This window comes from Pseudorasbora parva, chromosome 8 (genome assembly GCF_024679245.1).
Source record: "Pseudorasbora parva isolate DD20220531a chromosome 8, ASM2467924v1, whole genome shotgun sequence".
Classification (NCBI taxonomy): domain Eukaryota; kingdom Metazoa; phylum Chordata; class Actinopteri; order Cypriniformes; family Gobionidae; genus Pseudorasbora; species Pseudorasbora parva.
The window spans coordinates 36,971,400-36,990,108 of record NC_090179.1 but is presented as its reverse complement, the minus strand read 5'-3'; the positions used below and the strand labels follow the sequence as shown (position 1 = coordinate 36,990,108).

At 37.3% G+C, this 18,709-nt stretch overlaps 1 protein-coding gene across 1 annotated transcript in view; it reads left to right on the top strand.

The window, feature by feature from the left end:
• tyw1 (tRNA-yW synthesizing protein 1 homolog (S. cerevisiae)) overlaps positions 1-18,709 on the top strand; it is a 76,115-nt gene that overhangs the window by 16,246 nt on the left and 41,160 nt on the right. Inside the window, exons 9-12 of the mRNA XM_067451101.1 lie at positions 4,379-4,511; positions 12,118-12,170; positions 12,307-12,425; positions 16,221-16,330. Of these exons, the coding sequence (XP_067307202.1) occupies positions 4,379-4,511; positions 12,118-12,170; positions 12,307-12,425; positions 16,221-16,330 (415 nt within the window). The remainder of the gene's footprint in view (positions 1-4,378; positions 4,512-12,117; positions 12,171-12,306; positions 12,426-16,220; positions 16,331-18,709) is intronic.

The window sequence follows — 18,709 nt, the reverse complement described above, 5'->3', positions numbered from 1 at the left end:
ACTGACAGGTGAATTGAATAACACTTATCTCTTCATCACGGCACCTGTTAGTGGGTATGATTTATATTAGGCAGTAAGTGAACATGTTGTCCTCAATTTATTCATTAGAAGCAGGAAAAATGGGCAAGCGTAAGGATGTGAGTGAGTTTGACAAAGGCCAAATTGTGATGGCTAGACGACTGGGTCATAGCATCTCCAAAACTGCAGCTCTTGTGGAGTGTTCCCGGTCTGCAGTGATCAGTATCTATCAAAAGGGGTCCAAGGAAGGAACAGTGGTGAACCGGCGACAGGGTCATTGGTCGGCCAAGGCTCATTGATGCACGTGTGGAGCAAAGGCTGGCCCCTATGGTCTGATCAAGCGGATGAGCTACTGTAGCTCAAATGGCTCAAGTTATTGCTAGTTCTCATAGAAAGGTGTCAGAATACACAGTGCATCACAGTTTGTTGTGTATGGGGCTTCATAGCCACAGAGCAGTCAGGGTGCCCATGCTGACCACTGTCCACCATTGAAAATGCCTAAAGCATCACACTGTTCATCACTAACCAATGTTCTGCTGGGAAACCGTGGGTCCTGCCATCCATGTGGATGTTACTTTGACATGTACCACCTACCTAAGCATTGTGGCTGACCATGTACACCCTTTCATGGAAGGGGTATTCCCAGCTGGCTGTGGCCTCTTTCAGCAGGATAATGAATCCTGCCAAAAGGCAGAAATGGTTCATCTTTGAGGAGCACAATGAGTTTGAAGTGTTGACTCCGAATTTCCCATATCTTAATCCAATTGATCTTCTGTGGCATGTGCTGAACAAACAAATTCATAGAGGCCCTAACTCGCAACTTACAGGACCAAAAAGATCTGCTGCTGACATCTTGGTACCAGATAACACAGCACACCTTCAGGGGTCTAGTGGAGTCCATGGCTTGATGGGTCGGGGCTGTTTTGGCAGCAAAAGGGAGACTGACACAATATTAGAGCATAATGTCTGATCAGTGTATACACCACATTAATGCACACATTTCAATGTTAAGCATATATTTAGTGCAGTTTTGAGGCAGTATTTTCAGTGTGCAGTATTAGCAAGGTGGGAAATGAGATAACGGCTCAGGGATAGGCATTGTCCCGCAGCCACATCAGCCTGTGTGCGGCACATCGGCGGCAGCTAGAGCGGCTTGTCATTTTGGCTGGCTGTCAGTCTGAATGTATCAGCTGCTCAGCCTGAACTCTGCAAGGCCACTGCCTGCATTGCCGCTGTCACTTGCATGGGTGGTTTGTGGGAAATGGAGCGTTTCCAGCAGAAGAGAGCTGCTTTAGTTCTGTCTGTCTGAAAGAGGAGGGGTGCAGAGAGCCAGTGCTCTGCAGTAAGGAAGCTTTGGATCATAAAAACGCAGCGACTGCGAGATAAATCTTGCATGACAGATTGCAGCCTAGTCAACTCTACGTTGTGCATGGCAGTTCCACGACCGATCTCGCTGTGAAAGGGCATAATGTCAGCTTGCCAACCCAACCCCACCTGGTGCCTTCCACCCGCTCTTGTTGTTGGATTTTGCTCAAGGGACATTGTGTACTCAAATAAACAAAGTCACAGAAACACAAACACTGAAACACAGTGGCTTGTTTAGCACCTGTCTCTCAGACCGGATGTTGAGGAACCCTTAAAGTTTAGAGCAAGAACAAACCAAAGCAGCGATTATGATGGCGGAGAGATGTGGCACTTGTAGGAAATTTAAAGGTGCTGTTCTGCATCTGAATGTGCTTCTTTTAGTTTTTTTTCTTTAGATGTATGCCAAGGCTTTTAAGGTCGGGTAGAATCTGTGATCTCTGGCCTAGTTTGTTTGTTGGGTTTCATGGCAGGCAGTTTTTTTTTTTTTTTTTACTACACCAACTGGCAATCTGTGTTGTCAAAATACTTTTGGGTAAACTGGCAACATGCGGTATCGCACAGACCAAAACAAAAAAGACATTCCGACACGGAATGCACGCTTAAAAGTAAAATGACTGACTGTAGCATTGTTTTTCAGAGAAATGAGTATGTGAACTCAACATGTTTCCTAAATATCTGCAAACATATAGTATTGTTATGCTTTAGTACAGTCAAAAATGTACATACAGCACCTTTAATATGAGTAAGAAGCCCCTGTAGGAATTGAAGCCCTACATTACAGTTGAAAAAGGCATTAGGTTTTGATAGGAGTGCATGTTTGTTTATATAAATGGTAAATGGACTGCATTTATATAGCGCTTTCAACAGACCCTATGGCCATCCAAAGCGCTTTACATATTGCCTCACATTCACCCAATCATACACTCATTCATACAACCTACGGCGGTGTCTGCCATGCAAGGCGCCATCCAGCTCGTCGGGAGCAGCTGGCGTTTGGGGACTTGCTCATGGACACCTCGACACTTGGTCAGGTGGAACCGGGGATCGAACCACCAACCTTCCGGTTTGTAGACAACCTACATGAACCATTGAGCCACTGCCGCCCACAATATATGAACATGTTTGAATGATCATTGGTGAGAACAGGCTTAAAATAGTTTTTTGTTCTTCTGTTTTTTGTTTAATATTTTATTTATTGAAGATGAATAAGCTAAAATATTGATACTATGTCTTTTTTTTTTTTTTTTTTTGGATGTATATTGATGTAGATTGTAGGGTATGGTAAGAGCAGAAACTGTGTCTTACATTGATTAATTGGTGTGTTTTTTAGTTTTTTGACAACCTGTTTTATGTACTGCACATTTCTTACAGATCCTTTGAATGCACTGTGACATGCTGTCAGGGTTAGAACATCTAATATGACCTATGGAGTACAGCTTATTCTCTTCATCTGCCATATGCAGCACTGCATCTTTGACTCAGTGTCTGAAACTGAAATCCAGACTGTCTCTGACCTTTTAGAGAGGAAAAAATTGCAAATACCAACATCATATACTTGGTATGAAACATTTAGGGAAAAGCAGCAGGAGCTATAAGTCGTCTTTGATTTCCAGAAATATGGAATGGTGACATTCAGGGAAAAGAAGCAGGAACTATAAGTCAGGGTTGATTTCCAGCTGATTGTATATTCTGGACTGTGTGCAACCTGGAATCACAATAAAGTTCAATGCAGTCTGTTCACATAAGAGTGTTTCAGTGTTGAAGGTCAGTGATGGGAGTCCAAGACCTTCATCAGTGTGGCTCATCAGAACCATATGGCTGTAAGTGTCATATCTGTTTAAATCTTCCCATTGGTGCAATAATTTTCAAAGCAGCTGTTTCCTAGCTTTTTATTTATGAAATTAACTACAGGTCATTATGAAATTAAGCTCTGTGGAGTTTTTAAATTTGTTGTGGGATTATATGACCAATGGAAAACCTCATTTGTTCCCTAAAATATTGCATGTTTTAAGGCCTGTTTCACACTGGATGCATAAGCAGAGTGTATTTTTTATTTTATTTTGGTGCTCATGTTAACCGATTAGATCATTCCAACTGTACACCGAGGTGGCGTGGCAGTACGCAGCCGAGCAGAAGCAGTAGTGCTGTGATCGTTTCGGCGCTGAGTCTATTTTTGCTGTGCTGTTTGTGCTGATTTAAAGCCACAGTGTTTTTTGGGGTCAAAATAGTTAACATGAATAGTAACAAATTTCACCATAACATCAAATAAGTGAGGCGTTCCATGATTCACAGTCACCATATTACTTTTTTCATGTAAACTACTAGCTTTAGGTACCATTCACATTTTACCCTTAAATTCGGTAATACTTTTTTTTGATTTCTTAGTGATCTTTGCCTCAATAACTGGCTACTAGCTACTTGATTGAATTTATAAATCAAATGTATTTTTTTTATTAAAATTAAATTTCTAAGAACCCCCCCCCAACAAATTCTGTGTTGTGTATTTTTTTGGTATTTATTTTATCTCTTATTCATATGAAATTAAACAACTTTTTGTCAAAACAACATGCTGCATAACTGAACTTTATACTGTTAAAACATGGAGTGAAAATTGTGATTATTACTTACATTTTTGATTTCATGTGCTATCAGGATTATCATAACTAGTTTCCTAGTTAAAAATTCAGACATGAATGCCCTCTCAAGTCAAACTTTGAATGCAATGAGCTTGTAATCAAGACTTCGGAAGTGTTTATGATACGAGTTGAAATGAAACGGTAAAATGCTCATGAAGTGACTGGAGATGAAGTTCATGCATTCATATCCTCATATGAGATGGCAGAGATTGAAACACCTGACCATCGCGTGTGCGTGTTGTTCCGCCTTTTGTTTCACTGACACACCACCTTTGGTTGTGTGACTATGAATGAGGTTTATTTTTCCAATATGTGACTGGTTTTCTGTCTTTTTTTCTTTGTGATTGTATGTGCTGCAGAGGATGGAGGGAGATGAAGAGGAGTCCCAGAGGGTGAAGCTGTCAAAGCAGAATGGAGTGAGGAAGAGCGAGTCAGAGGAGGAGCGGAGAGAGATGATCACTCCTGCCTTGAGAGATGCTCTGACTAAACAAGGTACAGCATGACCTTAACCCGGCTGTGTTATTATTCACTCGCGCAAAGAAAGATGTCTGTGACAGAATGAAAGTTGTTGTACGGCAGATATTTGCACATGTACATACATGCTTTTTTCATCTGTCTGCTTTGCTTTTAATTCTACATCTGATTAAAAAAAATTATACATTATTATATAAAAAATATTTTACATTAATATTACTTTTTTTTTAAATAAATGTTGCACTATCGTTCAAAGTTTGGGGTCAGTGATTTTTATTGTATATATATATTTTTAAAATAATGTATTAAGAAATTATTAAAAGGATGCAGCATAATTTATCAAAAGTGACAGGAAAGACATTTACATTTACATCTATTTCAAATAAATGCTGTTCTTTCTATTCATCAAAGAAAGTCTGACAGTTTCCACACACAAATATTAAACATATTAGGATGATTTCTGAAGGATTATGTGACACTGCAGACTGGATTAATGATATTTTAATGTCATGTCCATAACACATGGTGCGGAGTTTGCAAGACTATGCACTAATTTTTAAAACATGTGGTTAAGGTTTGTTCACATCCCTAACCTAAAATATGAGCAATAGAAATTAAATTAAACTAGTTTTGCAAGATCAACAGCTATAGCTTTAAATAAGCTTCTGTATCAGTTTAAGCACACAAGCTCCACAAACGCCTCACTGTTTACTGTGTCCCATTTCCCTGATGATGGACAGTTGTTTCCTGTTTTTCTAGCTGCTTTAAATGAGTACGTCTGAGATGGTTGTTTTCATCTATTAAAAAAAAAAAAAAAAAAAATGGATGCCAAGGCCCTGATGGTAATTAGATCCTTGGCGCTGACAAAGTGTCACCCCGTTGTTGTAAACCTAGTTCCATTTATGATTGTTTTTCAGACTTTTGACAGTTTCTACTTTCCGTAAGTGTTCTCTTACGTTTGTTATTAATAAACTGGCTGTGGAGCTGCAAGTTTTCTCCTATTGTGTGCTAAAAATTTCACCCCGTCTCCTGGTTTCTGATGGAGCCTCTGATGGTGTGACTGTGTCTAACGGAGCTTAATGATGCAGCAAAGCCCAATTACTCCTCTCCTGCTGCTGGAGTTCCCTTGAGTTTCTAGCTCCACACCTTTCATTAGCACAGTCTGCCTCCAGCCACATACACACACTGCTCATCAGAGGCTGGCCAGCACTCACATTTCCACCAAGGTTGTGTGTACTACCAATCAGTGTCCACTGTGCTTGCAGCAATGTGCAACAACTCGGAGCATGTTGTTAGTTTAACATGCTTGATATTGCAAACTCACAATCACTAGAGTCCGCGAGATCTCCACAGTACGAGATGCGCATTAAGCAAATATTTTCCTGTTTTTCGTGAAATCTTTCGTGAGTAATGCAGTTTGTTTTATGGGGAATTTTTCCCAACCTGTCTAGAATGTGTCCAGGGGCCTCATGTATAAAACTTTCCGTAGATTCCTTCCTAAAAGTGTGCGTACGCAAACCATAAAAACAGAGCATGTCACAGGAAAAGTCTTCAAAAGCAATTCAACTTCAAATATTTATTCCACACCGCTGTCTCCACTGTCCTTTGAACGTTTGCTTCCTGCTTCTATGAAGCCCATCCCTCAAACGCAATGGTCTTAGATTGGTAAGATGGCCAAATATAGTTTCCTGTATTTTTATCGGCTGAAGTGCCAAGCACAGGTTGTCCGGAAACACCAGGGCCCTTACCATTACGGGCAGAAGTCAAATCTGTGGAGACTAGCAAGGGTTTATGATGTCACCAACCCAGGAAGAAGCGCGCTGTAGTCCAAACCGGACGTTTTTGTAGGAAATAAACTGCCTAACTTTAAAAGACAATATCTCCGTTTGCATTGAAATTTCAGCGCTGTAACTTTGCAGATACTGTTTATGCTCAAGCAGCAACATTACACACTAAAGTTAAAAAAGTGAAATCGCATGCAACAACCCCTTTAAAATAGTCCATGTGACCACTGTGGTTCAAACATAACTCTTTTCCTGCCAAACACAGAAGATGAATGAAGGTCTTATGGGTTTGAAATGACATGAGGGTGAGTAATTAATAACAATAACAGTTTTTGGGTGAACTAATCCTTTAAATCATATTTACTTTATTACTTCACTCACTCTAGTAAAAGAATGCATATTTACACCTAGTTTATTTCTTATAAATCCCAATGTGTGCGTGGAAAATTGCTTGGACACACTTCTATCCCCATTTTTTTGCATTTGCAACATTTATACATAAGGCCCCAGGTCATTTCTTATCCAAAATGTATAAGGAACAAATACGTTTCTTTACTACACAGTTCTCTGCAATACTTAATTTCTAATTATTCAATGACAGCATTTTGCAGTAACATTTTTGCTTGTTTAATTTTTCTCACATAACTCCATAATTTCCATAGCACTAGAGATTTTTTTTTATTAATCAAGCAGTCAATATTTCTAATGATAATTACACTTTTTTACATTTAGACAACATGAAATGCAAGGCTCACTTAGTAAAGTAGAAAAAATGAATAATCTTAAATGTAAATTTTATGAAATCTCAAAATGAATACGCCGTTCATGCTGTACATTAATGTTGTGAGATGTAAATTAGCTTGAATCATTTAGTAGTAAAATTATTAAAAATTATATATCAGCCATTTATCTGTTGTCTGCTATAACATGAACATAGCTGGGTTTTATATCATAATGGAAGATAATAAATGTACAGTCTGTTTGTTATTCACACAAAATAAACCCTCACCGTGTGATTAAAACACGGATATAAAAAAGGGGGTTTCGTTTCATATTATTTATATATTATGAGTCACATAATAGGTGTTTATTTACATATTAATATTTGCATATTTGACTATTAGAATTTTGTATCCCTTTTATAATATATACATTTTTTCTATTTTATTTTGCAAGGAAATATTAACCTAGACATTTCATCGTAAGATTCACCCTAAATGAAGTGACCTCCTGGAGGTTGTGAAGTTGTGAACTGTGGACGCACATCAAATGTGTGTAATTCAGCTGATCTTGCCTGCAGTCTAGAGAAGGTTTTGATTTGAGATTATATAACACTCATTTCCTGTGGGGCTGACTGGTAACCTCCTCTCGCTCGCTGTTATTTTTGCTCTTTTAATGATAAACTGAAATGATTCCCTCCGGCATTATTAGCGATGATTTAAAGATGAATGAGGGAGAGAGCTAAGAACTCTGAGATTGCTTTAATTCACTTCCCTTAACAGCAGAAGAAATGCTGCAGCTAGAGCAGAAAAAGAGGGCAAATGTGTTTGGACAGAGTGATGGAGGCTGGTGGATTTTTTTTCTCTTTTTTTTCTATTAAAGCCTCTTCATTCACCTCACGCCATAAATAACAGCTTGAAATAAATAACCTGAGGTAATGAAACTAAAATCATCCCATAACAGTGCGTCACTGATCTTGTGAAGTTGTTTTTTGGTGCTGTTCGTCATCATTGGTGTGACGTTTTTGTTCCTGTTAGCTTCCTATGGTCCTGAGAGAGAATAAATTGTAAGGAAACGCTGCATATCTGGCAGACTATCCATGAACTGTGCCCTTGTTTATGTATGTTTAACCTTTTTTTTTTGGATTCTTTATTTAAACATTTTACGTTTTATAACTGTTTACATTAGAGCCTAAGATGAAAAAAGGGGGAAGCATTATTTACAAGTGTAACTAGTACATCTCAAGATTTCAAGAGATCTGGTGGAGTCTCAATAAGGTCCTACCAAAATTGTACTGTCCTTCTGGTGGTGTCATGCACTTTGGCTGTGGTACACAGAGGGCAATGTCCAGCAAATAGGACATCCAGGTAAACATGGCGTGGGTAGCTCCAACCAGAGTTTCAGGATAACCTGTTTGGCAGCACACTGTATCCTCATTTGATTGACAGACAGTGAAAATGAAGAATTGTCCAACAATAAAAAAAAGCAGTGGGTCCTTTTGTATCCGAGTCTTAAGACGATCAGTCAATTTGCCTTGCACCGAGGACCAGAACAGCTCGATTTGAGAACAGTCCCAGAACATATGCATATATGTACCTTGACTTGCGCTGTTGCAAAGGGTGGCAAAATGGATCAGGCAATCTTTTTTTTATTTTTTATAAACGGGGTGGCATATGCCTTATGGATTAATTTATAATGAATCATTTGGTAAGCTGGGTTTTTTGAGGTAGCAAAAATATTTCTCCAAACAGTGTCCCAGTCAATCATAAGTTCTCTCTCCCAGAAGCCCACAGTCAGAATATTTGAGTACCACATACCACAAGTGATTAATAAATGATACTCACAATTCCTCAAGAATCCATACTGGAATCTATCCAGTTTATCATAGGATGAGGAGTTGGTTTAGTCGACCACGGTACAGCATATTCTTTCAGCGCAATCTCAATCTTAAGTCCAAGAAAAAGGAGGATATGTCTGGTTAACCTTGATAGATTAAACTTATTTAAACCGGACAGAATTCCTTTTATGGATATATTGTAAAAAGTAGTCAGCAATTTATCCCCGAATTTCAATAGGATTTTTTTTGTAGGTGTTGCTCAGCATACTAACTCCAAAGTAACCCCATTTGCTATAACACACTCCTGGTCTTATTGTGCATTTTACTCCAAAGAAAATGTTTTTCTTCTCTAAAACAATTGTGCTGGTGGCAAAAATAGCTTTATTCATTTAGCCAAAAAGCTGTTAAGTCATTGTTTTAGGCTGTTGCTGTTCTAGATAATGAAGCTTTAAAGGGTTAGTTCTCCCAAAAATGAAAATTACCCCTTGGTTTACTCACCCTGAAGACATCCTGTGTGTATATTACTTTATTCATACAAATGCAATCGAGGCTATATGAAATAACGTCCTAGTTTTAGCTTTATAATGGCAGTGAATTGAGGATTAGATTTTAAAGCCCCAAAAAGTGCATACATCCATTATAAAAGTTATCCACACAGCTCCAGAGGATTAATAAAGGCCTTCTGAAGTGAAGTAATGTTTTTTTTTATACTGTTGTCTGAGGTCAACTTATGATGTTTGCATGGTTTTTACATTCAAAACATCATAATGAATAAGTAATAAGCTATTTTCTACCCTGGATTTGACTCTCTCTTAAGAAACGCGTGCCATACTGAAGACTTGGAAGTAAACGCTCACTGCTATGATTGGAAAAGCTTTGCATATTTAATCAGCTTCTGCTCCCCTGTCAGTGCATGTGTGAACTGTTTTGGTAGCGTGTGGGGAAATGGCAACCGGAATGATTCTCTCACTGGGCTCGCAAAATGTATTTCTTAAACAAACAATGATTTATCTCTCATTCACCCACGATTGATTGGAATGTTATTTTTTATTACTTGGCCCATGCGAAAAGGGGCTATAAATGCAAACTGTGTAATCACACACACATGCCTGCCCTTCAAGTCAAGACAGTGAACAATGATGATCAAGAATATCATTTCATTATGTAAGAGAGATCATCAGCAGGCCAGGCTTACGTTTTGGTAGCCATCTGAAAAGCACATATCCCCGGGAAGCTGGACTTTGCGAGCCCTGACAAAATGCATGTCCGAGTCTGATCCAGAATTTCAATGAACCAACACCACAAATAAAGGATTCTTCAGTATTTGACATTTCAAAATCATTATAAATACTATGATTTGTATATCAAATCTGATCAAAAGTTTGGAAATCTTGAAGTGTAATGATTTCTAGCTATATCACCTGGCTGTAAACTCAGTTTTTAAGGGTCACTGATGTGCCACGCTTCAGTTTTTATGCACATAAATCCTCAGCATGTGAAGATTCAGCATGTGTTGACTTTCAGCTGCCCAAATATAGAGCCTTCATAGCTGAAACCAAACCTCTCTGATCCCGGCTGTATCCAAACAGATGCGGTTCTTCAGAGAGAGACAAGCGAGCGCCTCCCCTACATCCTCAGCCCCAGCGAGCTATTTGCAGACATAAAAGACAAGAACATGTGTTTGATGTGGAGTTTAGCTAATGAACATGGGAGAGAGACTCAAGATTGGGATCATTATTATGGTGCTTCTTTCCTTCGGTTCTTCTTACCACTTGCACTCCTTAATGCACCTTTATGCAAAAAACTCACCAGAAATGAAAATTGACATTGTTTACTCACCCCCAATTATATTTACTCCTTTCATCACATACAAAAGATTTTGTAGAGAGAACAAAAGTGGATGATAATTTATTAACCCACAAAAAAGAACAACAACTAGTTCTTGTTGATCTTGAGACAAATGTAATGAGGTTTGGTGAATAGTGACTTATTTAGGTCTGTATGCATCACAAATTATGATATTTAAAAAACTGGGTAAACTAGCAATGCAGTGCCAAGTGGTTTTAGGAGAGGTTTATTTCTCCTCCAACAGGAAGACTCGTTTAGGTGTGATGTGAACTCTAATAGGCCTTTCAGCACAGAGCGATGCCTTTATATTGTGCAGTTTTATTAAGACTCCTATAGGGAGTGATGGTTTCCCCAGTGATGGCCCTTACATGTGGATTAAAGTCTAAATCGAGTCGGATTCCCCAAGGGGACGCACCGCAGTTGTGGGAGAATGAGGCTTTGCACCTTAGAAATGGGCGTCAAGTGCTTAACTGGAAAAGTGCAGGCTTAAGCACATGTGGCCTTCCAGACTGCTTAGATGTATTGAAGAGCTTTGTTGGAAAATTTCTGCCATTTTTCCTGCCAGATGTTTAAGAGCCTGAGCAAACTTTAGAATGGAATGATTTGTGCTAGTACAAGGTGTACATTATAAATGCACCTTTTTTTTAGGCTTCCTATTTCATTGCTTTCCATAGCATCTCTGATGCAAAATATGTTAAATACTGCTGTTTTAAGCTACTGCACTTTTGTAGATTAAAATAGTGTTGATGCTTTCAAATGTTGAGTTTGAACATGGTAAAAAAAATATATGTATATATATTTTATAATATTTTAAAATGTAATTGATTTCTGTGATGGCCAAGTTTAATTTTAGCATCATTACTCCAGTCTTCAGTGTCACATAATCCTTCAGAAATCATTCTAATATGATGATTTGCTGCTCAAGAAACATTTCTTATTGGTATCAATGTTGAAAACAGCTGTGCTGCTAAATATTGTGGAAACCGTTATATGTTGATACGTTTAAAAAAAAAAAAAAAGATAAGTTGTTTGCAGGACCTAACCAGCATCCCAAAAGTCCCTCCTCTATTATCATGAGCACTTTTTTTAAAATTCAAACAGCACAATCAAAAAGAAAGAATGTATCAGTAATTTGTTTTTATCCATGACATGAAAATAATAAAAAGAAAATTGCATTTTAAAATGTTATTATGATCAATAATTGGTAGCAATAATTGATATATTTTCCCAGACAATAGGCCAACCATATTAGTGAGATTTCCTAACTCTAAACTCGATCATGTTGGTGACTAATTGGTTAAAATACTAAGCATTTTTTAGACAAGTGTTTTTGTATTTGATTTCTTTGCAAGGCACGGTAAGATGTCTTTTTTATGTTTATTTAGCTCAGTCAGTACTAAGAAAACTTGCTAATGTCTACATGCCTTGTTTCCAGGGTATAAACTAATAGGAAGTCACTCTGGGGTGAAACTCTGTCGTTGGACTAAGGTAGGTTGTTTTCTTTTATTGATTTGTTGTCAAGACTCTTTAGCAAGTTTCTGTTTTAAAGCAGCACAATCTTTCCAGGCAGGAACAGTTTTTCTTTGTATAAATGAAACAAATGTTGCCCTTTGTTTTGTGTTAGTCAATGCTGAGAGGGAGAGGAGGCTGCTATAAACACACCTTCTACGGGATTGAATCACATCGATGTATGGAGACCACGCCGAGCCTGGCCTGTGCCAACAAATGTGTTTTCTGCTGGAGGTAGTTTTTCAAATTCAGGGTTTCAACTAACCCCTAAGTAATTAAGTGCATGTTAATTAATATTACTGTACTGTTATGTACTATAATAGTATAATATTAATACTATTATGCTGTAACTAGGACACCTTACAAAAGTGTTTGTTTTGTAATACAACATGAACGCAATAAGTACATTGTAACTAACAAATCCCTTTTTAAGTAATTTGGGACCTAATATAAAGTGGGATAAAAAAATGGGTTAAAGGTTAAAAAGTCACACTTTTTAAACTGTAATTCAAAATATCAACCTGTATTATATGAGATGCCTGAGCAAACTATGATGTCCATCTGAATGAATTGTAAGTGCGACGTAGATGCACTGCTGATTCATAGTGACACTTGTGGAAAGAAGGTAGTATTCAATATTCCTGTCATTTGGCTGTGAGGTTTTATGTTGGAGGTAGGGGGGAGATTTCATAGAGCATCAGCGCACCTCCTCTGAAGAGTGCATCTGGGATGATTTCCACTGTGTGTGACCCTTAGTTGCCCTACAGCACAGCTTATGACAGAGATGGACTTGATTTAAAGACATCACTGTGAATGTGACACAAAAAGACACCAATAAACTAACAGGACACTGTGTCTGTCCTACAGCTTTTGGACAGGACATACTGGGGAGGGTCTCCAATAATAAAACCCAACTGCTGTGTCTGTAGTTTGAGCTGCGCTGTCAGATTAACGCAACAGATTGAGGGTGTCTCAGAGACTTTGACTTTCCTGCTGTTGAATAAATCTGTCATTTCCCATTCAATTTCCTCATTGAATCAGCTGATTTTGAGGCGTCATGGGACATTATGAAGAGAAATCATCGTTTTGAGATTGTCAGTGAAATCTATTTTTATGCCCTTGTGTATGAGCGGTGTATCGGATCTCGTCTTTGGCATCGTGGGTTGTGTTTTGTGTTGTGCCGCTGTGACTCAGAGCGTTGCGCTAATCAAATTTTGCATCCGTTTCGTTGCCACATGCTGTGAGCGTCCTCAAATGCCACACAGTTAATGACATAATGCAAATAAATGTGCTGAAGAACTTTAAAATGCGGAAGTCGTTTAGTCCTCCGCTTTCATGGAATGTGATGGAAATATTGAACTTTGCATAAGGGGAGTAATTTGGTTAAAAGTGGCACTTGAAATTTATGAGTTTGAAGAGGCCTCTTGATATGAATGGGTTGGATAATTTAGGTGGTATCGCTTGAAACTGAGCAAAAGCATTAGAGGAAAAGCTCTTAAAGCCATCTCAAACATTGGCTCTTCAGCCCAGGAGCCCATCTTGATAAATGCACGAGGGCAGAAAGATCAAGTCTGTTTATTGTTAATACTGCTAGACCAGGATTTGCTATTGGTCTTAATTTGTCTCAGACATCATCAGTGTGTTTGGTTCTTGGCACTGATTCATACTAATGATAATATTAATGGTAGTTTTTTGTTGTATTATTATAATATAGATGTATATATTTATATACAATTTATATATAAAAAATAACATTTATTTTAAGTTTTATTTTTTACATATTTTGGTTTCTACAATTTGATTTTATAATGGATACATTTTTTTGCCTCATTGTTTACATAGTGTTTTCACAAATTTTGGATATGAATGTCACTGTGGCCTAATTAGTAAGGTTATAATTGTATGCATGTACTTTTGTACAAATATAATGAAATACATACAGGGTGTCCGCGGGGTTTTAAAAAGTGATCAATCAAAATTGTCAATTTTAAGGCCATTAAAAGTGTTAAATGTGGTCTCAGAGGTATTATTTTTTTCCAAATTAGGTATTATTTTTTTCTAACTATCAGGTGTCCTATTCTGATTTAAATTCTATCTGCGTTTGCGTTAGTTCGTTTAAATATGGGCTTTAGCATATCTGGGCACATAATCAAAGATCTTTCGTCTCCGTCTCAACGTATGTTTGATGCTGACGTCATATTCAGCGGTCGTTCGGCATCATCTCAGAACACTGCGCGCTCAACAGAAGTGGCTGGCTTACGTTTTATTTTAGACTTGCTTCAAGGCATATCTTCAACGACTATCCTCATAAGAGCAATCTTAAACGATTTATATATAGTCTAAAATGAACAAAAAGAGTTGTGAGAGAATGAGGCGCGGTCCATAGACAGTATATAAACAGTGAGATCCGTGTGTCTGTCTGCTCTTAAAGGGACAGAAGCCAATAAAGCTTCCTGTCAGTAAAGTTAAAGAACAAAGGGAACAGAGAAAATAACTCGCTGCTCTTGACTAAATAACTTTTGTAGCTTTAATAAGGACTTTAATAACTATTTAATTTATAGTTTATGCAGTGCAGACTGCATATAACTTTGATAACTTTATTAAATTTCTGTATATTTCCTAACTGTTAAGACAGGAAGGGCAGGAGTAAACATGATATTTATTATGGGTTTATGTTAGCATTGTTTTAAGTTTACTTAAATTAAAACTGTTATATTTTTGAAGCCTAATAATGAAGGTAAAAAAAAACATCAGTTGCTGTGTTAATATCAGTAATACTGGCCTTCGTTCATAAAAAGATGCATTTACAAGTATTTAAAATATACTGTCTTTATGTTGTTTCTACATTAATTTGATTAACTGTGAAATTATTATATAAAAAAATGTATTAAAAACGTACAAAAACATTTTTTTTATTGCCATTAATCACAGAAAAAATGTGTGATTTAATCTAGTTCAAGTTTTTAATCGATTGACAGCACTAGTTTTTAGTATTTTGTTAAATTCAACTTATCACAGTTATAGAAATGTAATATTTGACTCAGGTTTTGTTGTTGGAAAAGAACACTAAATAATTTAATTGCTGAATTACCAATTATTAATTGAAATTAAATGTGTGTGCAGTAAAGCTTCTCCTTAACCAACCTTTGTGAATGTTGAGATCTATTTTACTGTGTCTGAATGATAACAGATTTCCTCCTGGTGTTGATTCTAAATCTATTCTTTTTTGTTTGTTATATATGTCAAAATCTGTGTAAATAATAGAAAGGTCGCTGATTAACACTTGCAATTCAGTTTCGTGATGGTTTTAAAAAATATTCTGAAGGTAGTAAAAAAGGTATTAAAAAGTAGTAAATTTACCTTAAGGATTGCTGTATATACCCTGCTATAATAAATAATAATATAAATAAATTCTATGGTATTGTTTTATTATATTTTTTAATATTTTCTACATGCTTAGGTTTTATTTATTGATCATGGATGGATGAAGTCACGGGGTTTTAGAGTTATAATCTCAGTAAAAACAATGCTTTTTTTAAAGCTTTTTTACTCAGACATGTTTAAGTTTGCCCTGACAGCATTTATTTATTTAAGTGATTTTTTTAATATATTTTTTTACTATAACTAAATACGCTTGCAACTGAAAACAAATGGAAAAAATACAACCTGCTTGTGGGCTAGTTGTTCAGACAACCCACTGAGTTGTCAATTTTAAAAATGTAGTTTTGCACATCCTCATAATAGGATTTGGCTCTACCCCTGGTGAAGTGAAGAGATATGGCGTCACATCCAGCATTTTCACATCTCCTGTTGCTATTTATGGCAGGGGAAGGAAGTAAAGCCACATTGCCTGGCATTTATGCCCTTTTATGTGATGTGAGAGCTGTTGAAAGGGTCACAGGATGCTAATTTGCTGGCAGTGGGGGTGCAGGTGTTGTTCTCAGGGGAATGAGACTGTGGTCCAGGGTGTGTAATTCTGTGACTGTGCCGTGCTGACAGGAGCTGTCCTCTCTCATTCTCTCCGAACAGACACCACACCAACCCAGTGGGCACAGAGTGGCGCTGGAAAATGGACCCGGCCGAGAAGATCATTCAGGAGGCCATGGAGAACCACAGGAACATGATTCGGCAATTCAGAGGTAATGGCTCCCCGGAGCTCCACTGTCTGTTACCTTCAGCTAACCTCTCCTGCTGCCTTTAAACAAACAAGGGAGGATTAAAAGGCCATTTAATTATTAAAAAAAAAAATCATATTGTTAATTTAGTGATAAAAGTGCCAAATTTTGCATGGTGTTTCCTTAGGGTATATAGTGCAATTTTGTCCTAGGAGCCCTCAGAAGAAAACTTTGTAACATGTCATATTAGAAGAATACCATTATCAATGAAATATGCTAAAAAAAAAAGTGATTTTCAAGTTTCTGCACAAGATAGTGTCCAAATGAATCAAATTAAACTTCAAATTAAGTTAACATTTTATGTTTATTTATGTTTATTAACTTTAGTACATTACTAAAGTAGGGTTGTGTGATGTCCCCTAAATTGGCAGTTGATGATGTTTACAGTAAAACGTTGCGATGGACGATGATATTGTCGAGACACAATATCTCTTAACATTAATACCATTTTCTATTGGGGGTAGGGGTGCGTGGAGAGCACCTTGCTCTATGCCACCCTCACAGAAGAAGCACATTCGAACATCCAGTCGTTGGCGTTTCATTGGCTTTCCCCCTCCAGATTCAACAGAATTCTGTATGTTTGTCACTTTCATATGCTTTGAATTGTTCAACTTAAGTTGGCAAAATTTGTACTAAGAAGCAAAATCAGTAAGTCTAGCAGTTTTATCGTTCCCAAAATTGACTTTAGTTGGAAGATTTTCAAATGCCCAGAATTGCTCGACATTAGCAAGAAATTATCTATAGGCATCAAATTTCACATCACTTGTCCCAGGTGTCTGTGAGGGACATCTTAGGGGTTCACAGGTGTCTTTCTGGCAAATAATACATAGAGCCCAGTTCAGCTCCATGTTGATGTTTCAGAAACTAATGTTATGCAAGCTTAAAAGAACAAACAAATCAAGACATTCCGACCTGCAACAATAGGAAAAGAAAATAACTGAAAGTACATCTATAAACCTGATTCCAAAAAAGTTGGGACACTGTACAAATTGTGAATAAAAAAGGAATGCAATAATATACAAATCATAAACTTGTATTGTATTCACAATATCTAATATCAAATGTTGAAAGTGAGACATTTAGAAATGTAATGCCAAATATTGGCTCATTTTGGATTTCATGAGAGCTACACATTCCCAAAAATTTGGGACAGGTAGCAATAAGAGGCCAGGGAAGTTAAATGCACATATAAGGAACTTATTAGGTCAATTGGCAACATAATCCCTGATGTGAACATAATGAAGAGCCTCTCAGAGTGGCAGTGTCTCTCAGAATTCAAGATGGGCAGAGGATCACCAATTCCCCCAATGCTGCGGCGAAAAATAGTGGAAAAATATCGGAAAGTTTTTCAGAGAAAAATTGCAAAGAGTTTGAAGTTATCATCTACAGTGCATAATGTCATCCAAAGATTCAGAGAATCAGGAACAATCTGTGCGTAAGGGTCAAGGCCGGAAAACCATACTGGATGCCCATGATCTTCTGCCCTTAGAAGGCACTGCATCACATACAGGAATGCTACTGTCATGGAAATCACAACATGGGCTCCAGAAAACATTAGTGAACACAATCCACCATGCCATCCGCCATTGCCGGCTAAACCTCTATAGGTCAAAAAAGAAGCCATATCTAAACATGATCCAGAAGCTTGAGACGTCATCTCTTTCAGGGAAGACTTTGCATTTTCCAACATGACAATGCCAAACCACAAACTGCATCAATTACAACATCATCATGGCTGCGTAGAAGGATCCAGTTACTGAAATGGCCAGCCTGCAGATCTTTCACCCATAGAAAACATTTTTTTTTTTAATCATAAAGAGGAAGATGCAAAAAAAGAAGACCTAAGACAGTTGAGCAACTAGAAGCCTGTATTAGACAAGAATGGGACAACATTCCTATTCCTAAACTTGAGCAACTTGTCTCCTCAGTCCCCAGATGTTTGCAGATGTTATAAAAAGAAGAGGGGATGCCACACAGTGGTAACATGGCCATGTCCGAACTTTTTTTTAAATGTATTGATGTCATGAATTTTAATTCCCCTTAAAATTATACATTATCTCAGTCTAAACATTTGATATGTCATCTATGTTGTATTCTGAATAAAATATAGAAATTTAAAACTTCCACATCCATGCATTCTGTTTTTATTCACAATTTGTACAGTGTCCCAAGTTACTAACTTTTTTGGATTCTGTTTTGTAGTTATGTACTGTCACACACAAATAAGATTTAATGTGATGTGATGCAGCCTAAAATAAAATTAATGACCAAACTAAGAACTACGTAGATATGAAAATAAAAATAAAAGAGATCCCTTAACATTTAAAGCTGCTCTCCGTAACT